General features: G+C 48.5%; 1 protein-coding gene across 1 annotated transcript; it reads left to right on the forward strand.

Annotated features, from left to right (window-relative positions):
* Window positions 1–3,081: 3,081 nt before the first annotated feature.
* EXOC3L4 (exocyst complex component 3 like 4) lies at window positions 3,082–21,032 on the forward strand (the record flags this gene model as incomplete). Its single annotated transcript, XM_010162730.1, has 10 exons — window positions 3,082–3,782; window positions 6,767–6,884; window positions 7,720–7,845; window positions 9,074–9,174; window positions 11,738–11,833; window positions 14,485–14,599; window positions 16,659–16,781; window positions 17,491–17,643; window positions 18,596–18,717; window positions 20,870–21,032. Coding segments are annotated over 10 exons (1,818 nt in total), but the record flags the coding sequence as incomplete, so codon positions are not given.
* Window positions 21,033–22,075: the final 1,043 nt, after the last annotated feature.

Here is a 22,075-nt window from a genome sequence, read left to right on the forward strand (position 1 = left end):
TTGTCCTCATCCCTCATCACTGTTGTTCCCTTTGCATCTAGTAAAGGATCAAGATTCTCCTTGGCTCTCCTCTTGTTGTTAATATATTTATAGAAACATTTTTTGTTATCTTTCACAGAGTTGGCCAAATTAAGTTCTAGTTAGGCTTTAGCCCTTCTGATTTTTTCTGTGCAAGACCTCACTTCATCCTTCTAGTCCTCCTGAGATGCCTGTCCCCTCTTCCAAAGCTCATATACTTTCCTCTTTTTTCTGAGATCCCCCAAAGCTCTTTGCTCAGCCAAGCTGGTTTTCTTCCCCGCTGGCTCATTTTTCGGCACCTGGGGATGGCCTGTTCTTGCACCTCCAGGATTTCCTTCTTGAAGAGTGTCCAACCTTCTTGGGCTCCTTTACTCTTCAGGACTGCCTCCTAAGGGACTTTACTTACCAGTGTTCTAAACAGTCCAAGTCTGCCCTCTGGAAGTCCAAGGTGGCAGTTCTGCTGACCACCCTCCTTGCTTCACCAGGGATGGAAAATCCTATCGTTCTGTGATCGCTGTGTCCCAGGCGTCCTCCAACCGTCACATCTCCCACAAGGCCTTCTCTGCTCACAAACAACAGGGCCAGCAGGACACCTTCCCTGGTTGGCACGAGCTGTGTCAGGAAGTTGTCTTCCATACACTCCAGGAACCTCCTAGACTCTTTCCTTTCTGCTGTATTATACTTCCAGCAGACATCTGGTAAGTTGAAGTCCCCCACAAGAACAAGGGTTAGCGATCGCAAGACTTCTCCCAGCTGCTTGTAGAATATCTCATCTGTCTCTTCATCCTGGCTGGGTGGTCTATAGAAGACTCCCACAATGACATCTGCCTTATTGGACATTACACTGACTTTTACCCATAGACACTCAACCCTATCATCACCATCACTGAGCTCAAGGCAACCAAAACACTCTCTAATGTAGAGGGCTACCCCACCTCCTCTCCTTCCCTGCCTGTTCCTCCTGAAGAGTTTATAGCCAGTCATGGCAGCACTCCAGTTATGAGAGTCATCCCACCATGTTTCTGTGATTAAGGAACAGCAGTGCTCACTGCTTGGAAAACAAATATCACTGATGAGAGGCAGTGCTTGGCCTCTGACTATAGGTTTATACACAGGCAGTGAACAGCCAGGTCACCCAACCCTGAACCATCAGACAGGTGAACTGCACATACCTGGCATACTTTGGTGTTTCTCCCTTTCCTCCTTCTGGGACCCCATGACCACCATCCCAGATGCTTCTCAATCCCCAGACAAAGGCTTATTGCAGATTGCAATAACTGCAGAACTGAGAAGCTGTAGCTTCTGGTCCTCCACAAGTCTCTCTTTTTGGTTCAGAGGAGGCTAAGGACCACAGGCATTCACAGAATATCTCCTAAATGTCTGGAACAGGTAAGAGGAATTTTTCAGAGGCCATTTGCTGTGGTAGGTGCAGTCATGGATGCGCCAGTCTCTGGCTTCCTACCTCAGTCCCTATATCTCAAGGAGTCTTCATAATGCAAATCACCAGTGACAGCCTCTGCAGTTTGCATTAGCATTTTGCTCAGCCCTCAGAAATGCAGGAGACAGTTTAGCTGTGACATTAGTTGAGGATGTATCTCAGGAAAACTTGACAATGCACAAAATCAAGACAAGAGTGGAGCCTGGGGTTTGCCCAAGCTTACATCTAAACTGGCAATGTTCCCAAAAATGTATCAGGAACATCCCCAAGGCAGTATCCTGCTGCCCCAGGGCCTTGGTACCTCTGGAGGGTGTGCTGGTGGGTAGGCTGGAGGCAGACGTGATCATTTAGTGAGATGTCTGACCCAGGAGCTCAGAAGACCCAAAGGGGTCTGTCCTGCTGTGCTCCCTCCCACCCCTCCAGCCAGACCCCTGGGCACCCTCCCTGAACTCTTGGGCAACACGCTGAAGTGCCCCTTCAGACAGAGATGCCAGAGCTGGGCCCTTCTGCCACGACCAATTCAGCAGCAGAGCTGTGCTGGGCAGACTGGTATGCTGGGAAACAAGGGTATCCTGCTGGTAAGGGTATATCCTGAATTGATGCCGCTGCCAGTCCCACTTCAGCTCCACACTAACAGCCAGAGGCAGATCCAGAGACAGTTTTATGCAGCCTAAGACCCCAGTGTCCCTCTGTGCAGCCTCGTTAGCCATTGCTTGAGGTTTTCCTGCAGGGCTGTAATCAGTTTTTTGGATGTTCCTCTAAACTGGTTTAGAGAGGTGGCTCAGTTTGCAGGGACTGCCTTGCCACTGCTTTCCTCTTCTGTGTCAAACTGGAGAGATTGGGGTGGGGGGATCAGTCTCAGGGGCACTGCTGGGACCTGGCTACTACTTGGGAGTCCTGGTGCACAAGAAGCTTGACACGAGCCAGCACTGTGTGACTGCAGCCCGGAAGGCCATCTGTATCCTGGGCTGCATCGAAAGAGGGGTGGCCAGCAGGTCGAGGGAGGTGGTTGTCCCCCTCTATTCTGCACTCGTGAGACTTCTTCTGGAGTATTGCATCCAGGCCTGGAGCCCTCAATGCAAGAAAGATATAGAGCTGTTGGAGTGGGTCCAGAGGAGAGCCACGAAAATGATCAGAGGGCTGGAGCATATCTCTTATGAAGAAAGGTTGAGGGAGCTGGGCTTGTTTAGCTTGGAGAAGAGTAGGCTCTAGGGAGACCTCATTGCAGCCTTCCAGTACTTGAAGGCAGCTTATAAACAGGAGGGAGAACAACTTTTTACGTGGGCAGATAGTGGTAGGACAAGGGGAAATGGTTTTAAACTAAGAGAGGGGGGCTTTAGGTTAGATATTAGGAGGGAATTTTTCACCCAGAGGGTGGTGAGGCACTGGAGCAGGTTACCGAGAGAAGTTGTGGATGCCCCATCCCTGGAGGTATTCAAGGCCAGGTTGGATGGGGCCCTGGGCTGCCTGATCAAGTGGCTGGCAACCCAGTCCACAGCAGGGAGGTTGGAACTGTATGGTCTTTAAGATCCCTTCCAACCTGAGCCATTCTATGAGTCTATGATACTCAGAGCAGCCCTGCAAGCCTCCCTCCAGGGCATCTTGTCCTGTTACCAACCTGTCAGTCACCCCATGCCTGCTTTGTCCCAACTCTTTTCCCCCTTCTTTCTGCAGTAATGGAAATCAATGAACTTATTCAGAAAAGACAACTTCTGGAAGCATTTGCATGCATCAAGTACTTGGAAGATGAGACTATCGTTGAACGGGATGCTGAGAAATACAAAGATAACCCCCAGGAGTTTGTACGGAAATCCAAGGATGTGGATTTGCTTTATAACTCTATGACAAATGCAATCCAGTCCATTGTGGTGGAAACACTTGAGCATCCCACTGTAGAGGATACCATGCTGACCTCCCTGGTGACTTTAATTGCCCGTGAAGAAGCAGTTCATCGTAACACAGGCAATGCTGCTGGTCCTGGGTCGGACTTGCTCGGCACGCCCAGAAAGTGGAGGGAAGAGTGGAGGGAAGCTATCAACAAGAGTGCTAGAAAACGAGTCCTGAGCATACCCATGGCATCAAAGGAAGAAGAGAGTTCTTGGCTTGATCTCCACTTAGGTTTCCTCCAGAAACAGCTGAGTGAAGACTTACTGAAAATCAAGTTATCAGTAAAAAAATGCTATCCAGAGGAGTACCAGGTGTGTGACGTGTATGTAGAGGCTTTCCACAAGGCCATTGCTTCACACTTGCAAGATATCTCCCAGAGACCACTGGAATTCAAGGAGCTTTACACCTTGCTCAACTGGGTGGCCAACACCTACCACAGGTAAGCTGCTGCACTCCCCAGGCTGCCTCAACCTCCTCTGGAGAGCGGCAGGGCCACAGGGTGCTTCAAAAACCCCCAGCTATTTTCAGTTTCCTAAGCAAGCAAGAGAGTCGCAGTCACTTTGACAAGACAGCTGGATAGCTAACCTATTAATAGCTGGGGACAAAGGTTTGTGGATAAAGCACTTGCTGCTTTTCACAGATCTAAATTACCCCATTTTCCCCTCCCTCTCTCATTTGCTGTTCTCACATGTGGGGAAGCTCTTCCTTGGAGCTCTGATAACCCTGCTCACTTTCTGCAAATATTTTGTAAGTTCCAGTAGCTGCTCAGTGACTTTTCCAGGCAGAGGGAGTGACCTGTGGGGGAGTCCTGCCTTCTTCCTCTTTTATTAAAACTGTGATGTGTATGGACACAGGCCACATTACCCTCCATTCTCAGGGGTAAGAGTCGTCTCAAGGAGGTAACAAGATATCACTGTGGAATTAGCCACATTAAAACAAAGGCTCTGGTTCAGATGTGTCCCCTAGTTGAATGGAAGAGCTGTGGTTTTTAGAACCTCTTAAAGTTCTCTGTAATTCAGGGGTGACTAAAATATTCTAGGAGCTGCAAAGACCTATCAAACACCATCCTCAGGACACCCTGTGTTTGGGCTACTATGGGCAGGAATTCTTTGCAACAGTAGTGATGTGGTTGAATCTGTGCTGCTGGACATTGCCTCCTTTTACAGACAAAGGAGACATCTAAGATAGACACCTGTGGAAGGTCCAGGTACTGTGTGTCCTCAGTTGTTCAGTGGGCTAGACCACAGCCCAACATCCCAGCCCCAAAAAGCCCCCAGACAAAAACCCAAAAGAAATACGCAGTGGGGTGTGAAGGAGGAGAGAGGCAACATCCACAGGAGATGAGTCTGCTAATAAAAAGCACATAAAAACAGCCGTGTCAAAGTAAAATTGTGTCTGCCCCAGCAGCTGGTCTCCAGGAACATCCTGAATCAGATGCCCAAGGATGGGACAGGCACAAAGCAATTGACACCCCTCAAACTAACAAAAGAGGGAGTGAAGGCAGGAGTATCAACACTGAGTCAAACAGTGGGCAGAAATGGACAGGGAGAGGGCAGTGGTGGAGCAGGGCAAGCAGCAGTGACACTTGCCTGGAGCACTCCTAGCCTGGGGTAGCTCTTGGCTCAGGGATACTTGCACTGCAGATGGTCTTTGTTTCAATCAGCCCTCAACGGATTTACTCTGTGAACTCTATTCCTAAAATCCTGTTACAGTGTGGTGACCATGATGACATGTGTGTAGCTCCCTCAGCACCATGGCACTGGCTGACCAGTGTTATGGCAGGACTGCTATTAGAATGACCCTCCCACCCATTGCCCTTCTCCCTCATGTGTCCCTGTGGATCTCATCTGGACGGAAATTCCTGCATGTCCCCATGGCATAGGAACTATACTGCACCCAGGAGAGAAGGGAAGAAATGAGCTTCAGCAGGCAGGTTGTGCACCAAAGTGCCCCCATCATATTTCTCTCACTTGCTGTTAAAGAGCATACTGGGAGCTTGCAGCTGTTTGGGGCACTGCTTGCAATCACCTTGCTGGGTTGGGCTGTTTCCACCTGATTTTCCCATGCTAAAAGAACTTCATCCCCTCTTGAGATGCATCCAAAAAAGAAGAAATTGTCTGACCCAAATTCATTATCGACGCTACAATTCAAACAAATGGCAAAAGAGAAAGAGAGAGGAATTAGCTCCTTGAGTATACATTTGAGCCAGTCCTTTCAGTCATGGCAGAGTTTGTATTTAAATCTGTGGTGTCCTTTTAAATGAGCAGCAGCCTCAACAGCAGCTGGGCTGTGCAATGCTTCACATCTGCAGATGTACCTCTCTGGGAAACCAGAACCATGACTTCGGGAACATTGACTCCAGGATGCTATCAGCAGGCTGAGCATTTTTTTGCTGAGCAGTCACTCTGCACCAGCCTGACCCTGTACAGTACAATCCTCACTTCGATCCAAACCTAACTGTGTGCTCAGCACTGGTTTGGCGCTGGGAACCCTTTTTGGTGGTTAAACAGGCTGTGTGTAGGACTTTGTAGCTGTGTTCCTTGCTAACCAGGTGACTGCTTGCAGCTTATTCAAGTGCATGAAGATTCTTTTCTTCCTCCTTTCCACCTTCATCACCCTGATAGATGCAATGCCTTCACGGCCCATGGCAGATTGCAGGGGTAGCACATGCAATTGTACAGGCTAATAACTGGTTTCTCACCCCAGAGGGAGAAACACAAGCATTCCCTCCCTTTCTCTGCCTCTCCGCTAATCAGCTGGCCTGATTACATGGCAATCCAGAGGAAAGCAAGTGGTGAAGTCGTCTGTCAGCTGAGCGCACTTTGGAGTCAGACTCTGTGGCTGCACGTCCAGCCACTGCTTCCATCTGCGGAGGAACCACAGTGTGGCCATGGCCCATGTCCCAGGCATGGGAGTGCTTCCAGAGGCTGCCCTGTGGACCTCCCCAGAGGACCTGCTGTGACACCTCCCCTTGCTGGGAATAATGCGCAGGGGAAAATGACGGGCTGAAATAAGCCGTGATGTGACACCGGAGAGGAGCCAGGGAGATCAGCTAACTCCAAAGCAGCATGCTGCTACAGGAATTACCCTGAAAGGCATTTCGCAAGCTCGTAGTCAAATGAATCAGCTTCAGGTTGTTTATTTAAAAAAGTAAATTCTCATAGCACTTTTCATGTCCAAACAACTCAGAAGTCTCATGATTTCTAAGGTGGGCTGGAACCTTAGATCATTTTGATTTTGAATAATTAGGATTTTGAATAGCGAGGAAAGATTTTCTTGTTAAAGCTTGAAAACAAGCATCACAATTTAAGCTTTAAGTATATTTCTCACGGTTTAATAATTATGCAGCTCATGCCACATGAATATTCTATCAGTTTATTCACACTCTATGGCAACATAATTTGTTCGTTTGAATCTTTCCAGTGAACTCTTTCTGGGTCGCCCTGATCTCAAACCAGAAGTTAAGACAGAAAACCTGTCATTGTTGTTAACTCCAACAGATTGGGAGAAACTGAAGAATGACTACATCACTTCTGCAAAGGTGAGAGTTTTGACCTTGTCCCCATGTGCCCCCCAGGGGAGGTACGGGAGCTCCAGCCTCCTGGGCAGAGGTCTCAGATGGCTGAATCACGGTTTCCAGCCCCACCAGTTGCTGAGTCCTGCCAGCACCACACAGAATGGCCTTTAATCAAAAGCAAAAAATCCTGAACACCATTTCTGGGATGGAAGCAGGCCATGGGCCTGACCCTGGGTGATCACAGAGCCAAAGGGACTGTATCAGACCCATGCAGTATGGCAGAGGCATACTGAAAGGTCATAGCTGGGCTTCATCAAATTGCTGGGCTCAGACACTTTCTTGCAAACCATTTCTGAAACAGGGCACTGCTTAAGGTGAGCTCAAGGTATGCAGCTGAATGAAATGGGTATTCCTCCCTCATGCTGGTGAAGGATCATTTTGTTTCACCGACCACAAGATTGATTTATCAGCCAGGACTGAACAGTGCTGCCACTTACTCGAGTGGCTGTACCGCCATCAAGGACCAGTTTAATCTTTAATCCCGACCATGTGCATTACATGTGCTGGAGGATTTTGCAATCCAGCAATCAAACAGCTGACACTATACTTCCCTTTCAGGAGAATGATTCTCCCTTGATTTGGGAGTACCTTGCCCCCACACAGCACAGCTCCTGACTTTTCCTAAGATTCTGTGTATACCAACAGGGTCTAGAGCAAGACCTTTGACCCTTCTTACCTTTCCGTGCCACACACGTGAGCCTTACACACGTGCCACCAGAGCAAAATGCCACGAGCTGCTTTACTCATGCTTGCTTCATTATCCTGAGCTGCATGTTTCCTTCCCACATGTAACATTTAGGGGAAAATCAAAAGCTATTTTGGAAACATCCTGAGACTGGAGGTCACAGAGAAGTGGGAGAAGGAAGTTCATCCAGAAGTGAAGGAAAACCTCTACCACTCCTCACTCTCCTTTGATATTCAAACGGTATTTAATTAGCTGGGGCAAAGTATGGGGGGCTCTGGGGCTCCAGGGAAAATGGATTGTTACCTTCTGGGGTGGAGGTACCGCCACCTGTGATAATTTATGTTAGTCACGCACTGGCAGAACACATTAGAGCAGAAAATGCCGTTTATTACAACTTTGAGCTCTCCCGCTTGCCTTCTAGCTGCAAATTAAACATGCTGTCAATTGTGTCAGCAACATAATAGGCAACTGATTTTAAAGTCCTTAAATCTCTTTGATTAGAAAGAAGAAAGAGAAAGGAAAAAAAATGGCAGAAAGAACAGGTTTGTTAGAAAAACCCCTTGGCTGAAAGAACGACTTTGTCCCAGGGCTGCGGCAGCCGTGGAAAGGCCGTAGGCAGTGACAGCCATTCCAATTTAAAGAGTACAAAAAACAAAAGCTCCTACTAGCTTTAGGGACTACAGGGTAATAAATCCAGGAGGGGTTTGGATTTGTTCTCCTCACGCAAAGGGTTGAGTCATTTCAATTAAATAATGCCAAAAAAGCAAGAGGAAGAGAGAAAGAAAGAAAATCAAAGAGTTTTGCCTGCTGCCGTGACTAATTTTCCATAGAGGAATATTCCAGGTTGTGTGATCACCGGGAAGGCAGGTCTGGATTGGATTAGCAGATGGGTAGGATGCCTCGGGAAGCACCAGAGCGGGACTGCAGCCTGCCTCATTCGGAGAGGCAGCGGGGTGTGGGAAGGGGAATGAGGGAGGAGACCCAGGGCAAGCAAGATTTCGGGGTGATGCTTGACCCTGTGTGTGGCCCTGGTGTCACACCTGAGGAGGGGGCTTGTGTGGGCCACCGGGGACAGTGCTTATAGCCACCCTCAGCATGGGGACACGGGGACAGTTCAGCTCCCCTTGGGCACTGGGATGGGGGTTGATCCCTCACGCAAATCCCCCAAAAGAGGAGGACAGAGCAGGGCAGCTTGGGGCTCCAGTGGACACCACGTTTAACTCCTGCTCAGATAGCAGAAGGACACCAGGCCGCTAGGGATGAATGATTATGCCACAATCATTGACCCATTCTGGATTATCATTTTTAAAACTGCCAGAGAATAACAAAAACCACCTGCCAACAATTCAGCTGTTTCCCCCTTTTCTAGGCAAGTAATTTTTATTAACCAAAACTGCATGAGATCCTTGTGACAGATGTTTCACCCATGCTTGCCCCATTCACTGGAGTTTTTCATGTCCTTTTCTAGATCATTGGGGAGCACATGAAGATATCTGGAGCTATCAGCCGAAGCCTGGAAATGAAAATGCTTGAGCTGTGCCTGGCAGAGTTGCATGAATTCATACCAAGGTCATCACCGCTCCAAGCAGCACATTCCTTCCAAATGAGTCCCACATTGGTAAAAAAGCAGGGGAAAAGTCAGTGCACTGGGCCAGAGGCTGGCACCGAGCAGGTACAGGCCAGCTCCTGGGAAAATTAGAGATCACAATGAGCCCAATAATGAGCAAGCTGCAAAACAACTTGGAGGAAGTCATAAACAGACCCAGATGGGATTCTTGCAAGTCCCAAAATCTGAGGTCAGAGCTCCAAGAAAAAGCTGATGGCTGGAAAGGGATGGGACCACTGCAGTCCTATCCATCCAGGACCTTTGTGGTGTCGGATGCTGGAAGAAGCTGCTGGCTGGAAAGGGATGGGACCACTGTGGTCCCATCCATCTGGGACCTTTGTGGTGTTGGATGCTGGTCACTTGCAGCTGCAGCCATGAGGAAGCAGCAGTTATGGACCCCTAGACCCAGAGCCTGTTTGCCCAAAACATCATCTAGGTGTCCTGGGATGAGTCCTGCCAAGAGGGTTTTCTACTGCATCCCGTGCCCATGGGCATAGAAATGGCTGATGGGACCCGCTCTGTTACACCTGGGCAAAACGTATATTGGGCTGCCTCGGGGTCTTTTTAAAATTTACCCAGTGTCCAAAAGACACAGGACCCTGTTTTTCTGCTTGGTGGTTCCCAAGTTATGGCCTCAGATCTTACCCCCTGAGACATGCTTTGGGGATGCTCCAGGGAAGGGTTTTGGCTGGCAGAGGGTCCCAGCACAGCAACACACTACCCAACCCCTCTGGCATGGCTGTGTTTCTGGGGGATTCAGGGCCGCTTGCTGGAGCAGTGATCTGTGGAGGAGAAAGGCTGTTTGGCATGAATCAACTCTGAGTGAGGCTAAAAATAATTCCACATTAACCTTTGAAGTTTCCCACCTCCAGCAGGCGCTGAGTGGGGAGTTTGCTAATAGATGTTTTGCAGAAGCGAGGGTGGGGAGCACAAGTGCTGCTTTCTCATATCATGAACCTGGGCATGGCAGGAGTCCAAAGTGTGCTAAAAGCAACACTTTCCCCTCTAAATCCTCATCTCTAATAGCCCAGCCATCTACACTTGTCTCCCATAGCCTGAAAGAGCAGGGTAGTTCAAACCAGCCATTTGGCATTAAAATCTACCTGGGTTTTTGAGGAGAAATGCAGTATTGACATTCCGTTGTTTTGGGGTTTTTTTCTTCCTACTTTTTATCCCCCTTTTTCTATTTTTCTCTTTTTTATATTTTTATTTGTTTTCTTTTTTTAAAGAAAAAACACAACCCAAAATTGGTGTAAAATTCAAGCTGGGGCAGCAAGGGCTCCCAGATAAAAAGGTGACTGAAACTTAAGCCTGTTCTTAAACAAACCCAAGAAGCAAGTGGCTGAGGCCAGTCCAAGCAGGTTCCTTTACCCCGACAAAGAATGGGACCACCAGGCAAAGCCTGCCTGAGCACAGAGCCTCCTGCCAGCAGCGCAGACCTGGCTGTAAAACAGCTGTCAAAACCATAAAAGCCGTGCTACACAGAAAACAACCACCTAACACACCACACTGAGGTTATGGGCTTGAAATGCAGGTGTGCTGCCCCATTCCTATTCACCTTCTGTTGTAAAATCAGCCCTGAGGTAAATCCTTTCCTCATGTGCTTAAGATATATTGCCCCAAAAGCCAGAGAAACGAAGGATGAGCCCAAGTACCATGGTCATAATCCCTCAGCATGAGGAAAAGTCAGAGATTTGGTGTGCTGAGATCCCTGGCACCTCTCCAGAATCACTGTGTAAATACTCAGATGAGTGCACCCTAAACCCATAATTATCTGCCATCTATTCCCCTCCAGTGCACACACATGTTACGACAGCTGCAAAAAATGTGTCCGCATGCAGAGGGGACCAGCCACTGGTGTCTCCTGACATCGCCACGGACACAGAATCATAGAATGGTTTGGGTTGGAAGGGACCTTAAAGATCATCTAGTTCCAACTCCTCTGCCATCAGCAGGGACACCTTCCACTAGACCAGGTTGCTCAAAGCCTCATCCAACCTGGCCTTGAACACTTCCAGGGAGGGGGCATCCATAACTTCTCTGGGCAACCTGTTCCAGTGTCTGACCACCCTCACAGGAAAGAATTTCTTCCTAATATCTCATCTAAATCTAACATCTTCCAGTTTAAAGCCATTACCCCTTGTTCTATCACTACCTGTCCTTGTCAAAAGTCCCTCCCCAGCTTTCTTGTAGCCCCTTCAGGTACTGGAAGGCCACTATAAGATCTCCCCGGAGCCTTCTTTTTTCCAGGCTGAACAGCCCCAACCAGCCGGATCATCCTGATGGTCTGGACTCACTCCAGTAGGTGCATGTCTTTCTTGTGTTGGGGGCTCCAGAACACAGTACTCCAGGTGGGGTCTCACAAGAGTGGAGTAGAGGGGCAGAATACCTTACCTGGACCTGCTGGGCACACTTCTCTTGATGCAGCCCAGGACACAGTTGGCACAGCTCAGGACACAGTTGGCAGAAGAAGAGCCATCCTCGATCCCCCCACTGTTAGCTTTACCTGCTTGTCTTCTCCTGCAGGTTTGGGGAGGAGTTCATGATGTGGAGCACTGCCCAGGACAGCCCCATCTTTGCACCCTGTTTCGCTGCCTACATCAACAGCTTCCACGACCTGGTGTAAGTCCAGTTCCCCCAAGCTGAGCCGCTGCATTGCTGGGATCTGGGAGGGTGGCAGCATCTGGAAAGGAAAGACCAAGGTCTCCTGGGGGTGCCCTGTGGGGTGCTCAGCCTCCAGCCCTTCCTCACCTCATGGTGATAGGGATGTTCTACAAGAGATGTAGATAAAAGTCACTTCACTGGGGCAAAAGGGGGAAGAGACAGAGTTGGGGATGAATCCTGCACAGGGATGGATCTGGTGCTTGTCTGAAAGCTTTAAACTCATTTTCAGCCCGTCTTTTTCAACCTCAGAGGAGGGGGTTTTAATTTCTTTTTTTTCCTGGAAGTTAGCAGAAAAATACCCAGCAACATAGTCTGACAGCTGCTTTTGACAGTGGGCTGGAGGACACTCTGTGAAAGCACTCAACCTGCAAATAAACCTCTTCCATGGCTGCTGGCAGGGGGAACTCCTAGGGCTTTACATGTGTTAAGAACTAGTTATTTAAAGCCATGCGTTGAAAAGGTCTCTGATAAACAAGTATGCCCACCAGCTCTGGCTATTAAGAAGTACTTTCAGGGGAGGGGCACTCTGCCTATAAATATGATGGTGCCAGTTACTGTGTGTCCCGGGGTCTGCTCCATCAACCTGGTGACTCTGTGCTTCCCACCCCACATCTGCCCGCACAGCCACTGCAGCGCTCCAGCCACAGAAACCGGAGCTGTTCTTATAGCACCTGCCCCAGGGGAATGGTCTGAAGACATGCAGAGACACAGCCCACCAAGGCCCTGGGGCTATTCAACATCTGGGGTCAACTCTGCCATGCAGATGTGATGCTTCAGAGGCCAACCCAGCCAGCCAACACCGCTAACACTTGGGGTCTGGCCACCGGGAATCAGAGAATGGTTGGGTTGGAAGGGATCTTAAATATCAAGTAGTTCCAGCCTCCCTGCTGTGGACAGGGTTGCCAGCCACTTGATCAGGCAGCCCAGGGCCCCATCCAACCTGGCCTTGAATGCCTCCAGGGATGGGGCATCCACAATTTCTCTTGGTAACCTGTTCCAGTGTTTCACCACCCTCTGGGTGAAAAATTTCCTCCTAATATCTAACCTAAAGCTCCCCTCTCTTAGTTTAAAACCATTTCCCCTTGTCCTACCACTATCTGCCCACGTACAAAGTTGTTCTCCCTCCTGTTTATAAGCTGCCTTCAAGTACTGGAAGGCTACAATGAGGTCTCCCTAGAGCCTACTCTTCTCCAAGCTAAACAAGCCCAGCTCCCTCAACCTTTCTTCATAAGAGATATGCTCCAGCCCTCTGATCATTTTCGTGGCTTGGGTTGTTATCTGCAGCCCATGCTGCTGCATCACCATCTGCCAGGGAAGCTGTAGGCCAAACATTATTCAGGGATGCAGAGGATTTCTCATCGCAGTGTCTGACGCGCTCCAGCTGCAGTGAGCACTACCGTCGGGAAGTCTGTAGATGGCATGGTCTCTCCAGCAATGCTCACCTCGCCGAGGAGCAGGCTTTCTCTCCCTCCTCCAGCCCCTGCAAAAAATTGCTCTCCCGTTCCCCGAGGAGGACTGGAGAGGCGGTGAAAGGAGAAGCCAGCCCAGGGCAGGGAGCTGGCAGGCATTGGGGTGGTGGATTGGCTCCGCTGGGTTTGTTCCTGCATCGAGTTAAATATTTGTCAGCCTGGGGTGATGAGTTGCTGGGCAGAGGTAGGTGCCCTGACAGCAGGATTTTGTGGGTGCTGGACACAGACTTCAGGTGTTCCGCAGGAGTTAAGGACCTGGGCTCAGCGGGAGTTAAGGCCCTGGGCTCCAGCCTGGGGCAAGAGGGTTGCTCTTATGTGTTTTGTAGTCCTGCCTGGGCAGCCTTAGACATACAAACTAGCTACCAAGGAGCAGCAGGAGCACGCCGTGCTCTGTGGTCACAGCAGTGGACAAGGCATGTCCGGGGATGCTTGGGGACTGCTGGCATTTTGGTGGTGCTTCCTTAGTTGCACCTCAGAACATGTTACAGCGGGGCAGGGATGGAAAGTGAGAAGAAACTCAGGAGTTCACAATGCCCCCAAAGCCCACAAATACTGCTGGGGATTTTATTAACCTCTCAGAAGCTGTGGTTTTTTCCCCATTAGTGTGAAACCTTGCACAAGTACGCACTGTGCCTAGGAAATTCCACAGGTTTCCACCTCTGTAGTTCATGGTTCCAGCCGCTGCCGATAGATGCTGCGTGGAGTGAGTCAGCTGGGCTCAGGGGGACACAGGGTCAGCAGCTTTCCCTTCTCTGGCTTTATTATTTCCTTCTCTCTTGCCCCATAAGCCTCTCAGAGCTCTCTCAGGTACCTGGAGATGATTTAGCAGAAGTGTTGCTCAAGTGAAAAAGTAACCAGCCTACGCAACTGCTCTGCGTGGTTGAACCGTCTCACCTGATGAGGAAATAGGTGGTTTTTAAAGCACAGTTACTCAGTTGTGATTAATTTTCAGTATATAGGGTTGTGCAAAAAGAGTCATTACTTTCACTCATTAAGTGTTTACAAGAGGAAGTACTAGATACATAAATTTATTTTAAAATAATGCCCAAGATGCCAATCTGGCTAAAATGCTTAGGGTAGTGTAATAGTTCATATTTTAACATTGACTCATCGGTGCTCTCTCTCTCCCTCTCTCTATAGGTCAGGGTTAGAAACAGTGTTTAAAGTCAACACGGAGGAACTGCAGAAGATTTTGGCAGCTCTGACAAGGAACTTCACTAATATTTTTTTAAATAAATTAAGAACAAAAGCACAGGTAAGAGGATCTCAGCCACATTATTTCCTAAATATGAGGGGTATGTGCAAGACCACTGCAGCAGCTGAGGCCCTTCCAAGGGCCCTTCCCTTGTCTCACCAACTAGATGTCATTTTGCAGTGTATGACATTAGGTCCCTCCAGAATGCATTGTGCCTAACATTAGTAGAAATCCTCCTTAACCCCAAGTGGCACTTCCAGCATCCTGGGAGTTTTTCACTATGGTACACTTGTCAAGCTATTTACTTTAATACAATGGCAACTAAAATAAAAGTGTATTTAGTGGCTTCCAGTATCTCAGGCAAAGCAGCGAGGAGAACCTTACCCATAGTGAAGCACCAGGGAAGTCAGCTGGACACCCCCGATAGGACATTTTTCCTTCTATCAAAACAATTTTATTTTTTTAGGACTTTGATTTACTTATTCGTATATCTACCATCACAGTCTGATATCAGCCTCTTCAGAGACGACAGAATTCATTCTGATAGAGGTGATTTTCCCAGGCTGTTTCCATGGTAAAGAAAGACTGATTCTTTCAGCATGAGGATGCTAAAGATCTGGTGTCAGCTGATAAAGCTCTGATTCCAGCTTAACTTGTGTTAAGAGGCCTAAAAGGCAAAGTGCTGCAATGCAGTTTGTGCTTCCCAAGTGCTGTAGACAGGACTTTCTGCTTTCAGCCAGCTGGGGATCCACTAGCCCTAGCTGGTATAACACAAGAAACTGGGGAAATTAAGCCTTTGGCCCCACTCATTTTCACTTATCCTAGTTCACTTTCTAAACCACCAAACATAATTTTCAGAAACCAAGACAGTCACGCAACTGCTCCAAGCTAAGCCAAGCCTGCCTGGCCGAGGGGACTTTCCAGTGACTGCAGAGCTTGTCTTGGAGCCTAAGGGACAGGCAAGGATGGAGTGAAGCCAAGGCATTGAGCAAGAAAGCCAAAATGCCGTGAGAACTGAGAGTGGCTGGGGCAAAGCATTTCTAAACAGCCCTCCAGCAGGCTGGGAGCACAGCAGGACAGCACAAGTGGGTGAAATAATTGGGAAGGGGATTGCCAGGAATCTAAAGACAGAGATTCTGAGAGCTAAGAGGAGAAAAGTACAAAGGGGATGTGCCAGAGAAGGGATATTTAAAATCTTGGCCCTTAGGGGAGTCCCTGCCGGGTGCTACCAGAAGCCTTTTGCAGATATTGCTGTGTTTCTATGTAGAGGCACATTAGCTCTAGGGACCCAGCAAGGGAAATAGTCTGCTGGGGACACTTTGTCAATGCACCTTGTGCCCAGGGCAGAGGGGACACAGTGCCATCACTCCCATGTCATCACTGACCATGAGGCATCAAGTTGGAGATGCTCCCAGCAGCTATTCCCCCACCACCACATCAGAGCAATGAGCAGAAGGAAAATCCCAATGAGACTTTGTGCTGACACATGGCTCTGCAGGGAGTACAGACAGCCCCCTGCAAGTGCTGTGCACAAGAGGAGCTTGATTTCCTTGGGAAAAGGCTGGAGGAGTAATGGATTACTTAGTTCATTTCCAACAGATTCGCTACCAAGTGACTTGTCATGTCCATAGCTGGTGCAAACCCCTGTAACACTAGCACACATGGTTGCACGCCACGGCCTGTTCTAGCCATGCCTGAGTTTCCTATAACACTCACACCTGTTTCTTCATCCATACAGTAGGGGTACAAATTTTTTTACCTAGAAATTTATTTACCTAAAGAAATATAGCTGGTGGATTAGAAGGTGGCACAGCGCAAGGAAATGAGGTGCTCCAAGTAAACTTTAATGCCAAGGCACCTCCCACTTAGCGAATGATGCTTCTCCTGTCTGCACCTACCCAGAAAGGGGAGACAGTGGTCTGAATTCCCTGGGGTGGAGACAGAAGCCCACCCTGCTCCATGCTCCTGGTGCCTGACTCCTGGTGTGTCTTCCCACAGAGTGGGTGCACCGGTGGGGCTCTGTGCTTTTCAGTTCAAGTCCCCTGAGCAGGCATATAGCTGGGTGCCTTCAGCTAGTCTGAATATTAATGGTGCCATCAGTGATTTTGTCTTTTTTCAGCCACTCCTTAAGAAAATCCTGACCAAGGACTGGATTTTGGCGACGGAAAGGCCGGACTCGCTGGCATCAGCAGTCTCACAATTCTCCGAGCACCTGCAGCACATGAGGGACCCCACCGGGCAGGTAGGTGGCTGGTTCCACACCCAGACACAGTGATGCTGGGGGGGTCCCACTGTCATTTGCAGGTTGTGGTCTGACCTGCAGACTCGTCTTCAGTGATGGGGACTGTTTATAACCAGGGGGACTGCTGATGCGGGGGAGTTCAGCTATTAACTTACTTCCATATGAGAATAAGTGACAACTTTCCCTTCTGTAGTTTAAATATGAGAACTGATTTCTTTAAAGAGGAACAAAAAGCTTTGGTGAACATTAGCACTGAAGGTTATAATTCCATGAGTCGCAGGCTTATATGCTGCTTTCACATCCATGCAGTTGTGAAATAAATGGGTAGGTGACAACAGCTTTATATTTAAAATCTGCAAGCACCATCAAAACCTACTTTTAAAACAATCCTAAATATGTCCCTTTGCTACTGAGGACCCAAACTGCCAAGACAAAATCATGGGCTATTTCAGGGTGAAGAGCATTTCCATGGCATTCTGTTGGGCACTGCCATTGCTCTGTGCTGGAGTATGGTGCTGCAAGCTGCTGGCTCCCTTCAGCAGGGCTGGCCTGGGCAGTGTGGGCTGACAGTGTGCTGCCTTTGTGTATCTTCTCTATGTTCTCAGCTGCTGCTAAAGATCTGAGGTCTTCCCCTGTCCTCTCTCATTGCCATGGCCTTGCATGGAAACCACAGAAAATCCATGAGGTTTCTTTTTTTTTTTTTAACCAGGAGCTTCTACATGATGTTCATAAGTATGTGGTGAAGGAGTACATCACACAGGTCATCAAGACCCGACGGAAAATGAATGGAGAGACACGGCAGCAAGTGAGTGAAAAGATGAACCAGGAAGCCAGAATCCTTAATAACATGCTCATTGATCAGGTATGTGAATGCTCTCCTGGCATCCATCTCCTGGCTGCCCCATTCCAGGAGGTGCCATATCCCCACTTAGCTTCCTGGGGACCAAGGCAGCAGGTTCTTGAGGAGTGCAAGCCTCAAGAAATGTAAAAGTGCGTAAAAGAGAGCAAGCAAGGAGGTTACTGCAGGTTCATGGTGTGGGCTTTGAGCCTGGTGGCTACTCTGATTGCAGTGCCTGGTGTTTTAACACACTCCCAGGCCCACAGGTGCTTTGCGTAGGGTGGTTCATGTGCCGTAGGATCATACTCATCCCATGGCAACTTCTTCCTGAGCCTGTTTTCTTGGGCCATGGGATGCACCTTGTCTCCAAACGATCCCTGCCCTGGCTACAGCTCATGGAGATGAGTCTGTCAAGAAGCTCCATCCAGGCATACAGTCAGCATACAGGAGGGCAATGGGGATAAAATTGTGGCTGTTTGCATGGTTTGTAACTAGACAATATCAGACTGGGATTTTCAAGGAAGCCAAAGTTGAATTAATTGTATTTTGCAGAAAGACAGATGTCCAGGGCACTAAGTCCCACTGAGGCTGATCCCTCTCCCAAATGAGGTACATGAAACAATTAGGCAGCAGGAGGTGAAGTCTCTGTCATCCACTGCTATGCTGGACCACAGCCACAGCACCCTGCTCAGTGCTTGGCTCGCTGGGGTGCTCGTGAGCATTGGGGAGTGCAGAGTCAGGCTCCAGCATTGCTCCAGGGGTGCCTTGCCTTTGCCACCCAGTGCTGCCTCGGCCAGCACCCTGCTTTCCCCAGCAGCATGCTGACCAACCCTGGAACCTGTCCCACTGTCCTGGCAGCAGTGCTGTCTTACACCAGGGAAAGAAACCCCCTGCCATGCTCTGAGCTGCAGGTAAAAAGGCATTTTGTAGGTGCTGTGCCCCCCCGTGACATCTCCGTATGCCTCCTTGTTCACAGGGCTCTGACTCCAACTGGCTCCTTCCCGCCATACATCACATTGCCGATATCATTGGGGAGAAGAAAAAAGACAGGATCAAGGACTACGTCAAGGAGCTGTGTCAGGATTATCCAGACATCAGGTACGTGAAATGGCCGATGCTAGAACTGCTGGGCTCCATCCCAAACACCACCAGCTCATCCCATGCCTTGGTCAAGCTCTTCAGCTTCTCTTCCCTGCTGGTAGCCACATGATAGAGGTCAAGGTGCCATCAACAGGGGGAATCCCACCTTATTTTTCTTTCTTTATGGCTGTATCCTTTCTCATTTTTCTCTCATCTGTTGGATCTGACAGTGCACATATTACCTCAAAAGCGAATAGAATAGAATAGAATAGAATAGAATAGAATAGAATAGAATAGAATAGAATAGAATAGAATAGAATAGAATATTTCAGTTGGAAAAGGCCTACAGCTATCATCTAGTCCAACTGCCTGACCACTTCAGGTCTGACCAAAAGTTAAAGAATGTTATTAAGAGCATTATCCAAATGTCTCTTGAATGCTGGTAGGCTTGGGGCATCAGCCACCTCTCTAGGAAGCCTGTTCCAGTGTTTGACCAGCCTCTCAGTAAAGAAATGCTTCCTACTATCAAGTCTTAAGCTCCCCTGATGCGGCTTTGAACCATTTCCATGTGTCCTGTCACTGGATACCATTTTACTTCTCCAAATGAACCTTGTTCCACTGTAAAGCTCCAGGCTGCCTTTCAGTACATCACCAGTATCAGCCCAAATTGACAATTGGCAGGCTCCAGCTTTGGAGCAAATAGTTTGTCTCCTGTTCCCAGGCTCAGACCTCAAAGCGCAGCAGACATTGACACAGTTCAGCTGCAGTTTCTGAAAGGGCCTCAACACAACCACTAAATTTTGGACTAAATTGCAAATTCTTTCTTTTGTACTTTCCAATTGCTGTTCCAAAGCAGCATCTGCAAAATTTAAGGCTACTGGAAAAGAAGCAAACAAAGTGACTAGCTCTGTGCATGGCTAAGCAGCTGCATATCAGAAAGTTACCTCCTCTTCTACAGCTCTTCTACCAGCCATTGAGAAGGAGTACCAGTGGTACAGCTTGCAAAAAATTCCATTTCATCAGAGTCCTTTCAGAAAAAGACCAAAGGTTTTTGCATTGGGTTACACAGTTCCTGCTGGATAACATTTGTACAAACAAAATAAATGATAAATCTAAAAAATTGTTCAGAACACTGAAGTGGACCCTCAAATATCCAGAAAAAAATTACATTAAATATATTTTCCTCTCCCCAAAACTGAGGTTCAAGATTTTTCATCAGTGTATTTAACTTGAGTGGGTCAGATATGCTTTGGGTTTATCTGTGTGGGGAAATTCAAGACATGGACTTGAAAAAGAATAATTGTTCCTGAGTAATTTCCTAGGTGAACACATGTATCCTACTAAAAAACCAAACCAAAGCAAACCAAACCAAAAAAGCCTTAATCTCAGTGGCCAGACAAAGCTGATAAAGGAGGAAGTGCCTGTTTTGGGAAGGATGGGGGAGGTAAATGGTGGCTAGTCAGGCTTAACTATTTGAAAACAATTTTCCAGGCAGAAAAACCATTTACAAAGATGTGATTTTGGGGTACTTTTTCATCATTAGCCTTAGACCCAAGACAGGTTTTAAGGTTTGTCCTCCTGGTTGATCTATTTCCTGGCTTTCCATTATTGAGTAATACTATTTTTAACAATTGAGTCTGGAAAACAAGGTGGAACTTGCTGGACCTGCATTGCTTCCTGTTCAGGTCTCTGTTAATTCTTGCCCTGAGTTCTCGGAGATGTTGCTGTGTTTGTATATACCAAGATTACTGGAACAGGGTATGTTTCCAAGTTGGCTTTCCTAGCTCTAATCTAATTAATGCCTGTCAGCTTCCTAAATATTAGCACTTCCTTTAGCAACTCAAAATAATCGTTAAATAAAAGGTCTGCAGCCTCTCAGTAAAACTTGCAAAAGACGTCACGTGTGTGTGGAGACGGAGGAGGAAATTCCCCGAAGCACCAGCAGCAGGAGGGTGTCCCACCAGCAACAGGTGGTAGAAGCTGATGCTCTATGGCTCAGTACCTCCAGAGGCTTCACGCCTCCATCCTGGTGGCTCCTCCAGCACAGTGAGGGGACGTTCCCTGGCGCCTTGCCATGGCCTCTCTCCGTCTCTGGCATGGTTGTTGGTTGCATGCCTCTGGGCTGGTTTTGCTCGCCAGGACTGAGCGAGGTCTTGTTTGGTTTCTGCAGGAAGGAGCACGTCCTGGCAGTCCTTGCGCTCCGGGGGCTGGGGCGCGCCAGCAGAGCGGCCATTCTTCGGCAAGGCTACCGTGCATTGGAGAGCCCCGATGGTGGGGAGGGCAGCACGCTCTTTGCTGAAATTGATGCCCCAGTGATCATCAGTTGCTTCTAAAAGAGAACCAAAACAGCAGTCAGCACCCACCCTCCCTCCTCCTACGCTGCCTCTATGGTGTGATCCAAGACCTGCCTCCCCGCCTCGTTCCTCTGCAAACACAACTTTTTGACTGCCGTGGGAAAAGTATTTTTCTGAACTTGCTGCCACAAGTTCAGAAACCAAAGGTAACAGACACACCGAGACACTAACCTCTTGCAAGAACTCCTGGGCTGCAACTCCAGCCCAGGCACTGCGTCCACCCTGTGCTCCATACAGATTTTATTGCTAGGAGGCTGCCCTGTTGTTAGGTCCAAGATGCAGTCTCTTCTCAGAGAACAGGAGAAAACCAAAAGGAGTTAACTCAGAGCTATATTAAGGCTTGGACTGTCTGTTGCATAATTACACAGCAGCAGAGCAAGAGCCTCCTTCATAATTAGTGTCCATGAGTGACCAAGGGGCTGAGCTTGGGCAGGGATGTGGTACCACCCAAGTCTTATTTCCTTCCCTGTGAACCAGCTGGCTGAGTTGGCATGACATAAGGTGGGTGATCGTGTGACCTGATGCCACAAACCACTACCTGCCTGAGGAGGAAAACCTGTGAGGGTAACCAAACCCTACAGCTGGGACACACAGCGCATGGACCTCTCTGCACTCTAGGATGGACACCATGGCCCTTCTGGTGTTTCAGCAGATTTTCCTCACTCATGGGCGGCCTTGTGAAACTCCTGTTGGACCAAAGACCTGTTCATGCCATCACAGCCTCTCTGTGTGGGAAGACAGGTCTGGATTGGACATGCCATGTAGAGGGAGGCTCTGAGTCTTTCTTGCCCTGGGGAAAAGGACCACCACACCCCTAATCCATTTTCTTTTATGTTCAAATGTATTTTAACAAATCTGGTACAATCTGACTGCAGAATGAAACCTAGTGTGAGGCAGACAGGCATAGTGCTACAGATCAGATCCTCATCTGGTGCAAACCAGCATCACGTCATTGATGGGCATGTAACACTAACAGTTTAACTCCGTGCGGGATCCAAAGCATTACATCCAGCATCTGCAGA

The sequence above is a fragment of the Antrostomus carolinensis genome, unplaced genomic scaffold, assembly GCF_000700745.2.
Source record: "Antrostomus carolinensis isolate BGI_N321 unplaced genomic scaffold, ASM70074v2 scaffold22122, whole genome shotgun sequence".
Classification (NCBI taxonomy): domain Eukaryota; kingdom Metazoa; phylum Chordata; class Aves; order Caprimulgiformes; family Caprimulgidae; genus Antrostomus; species Antrostomus carolinensis.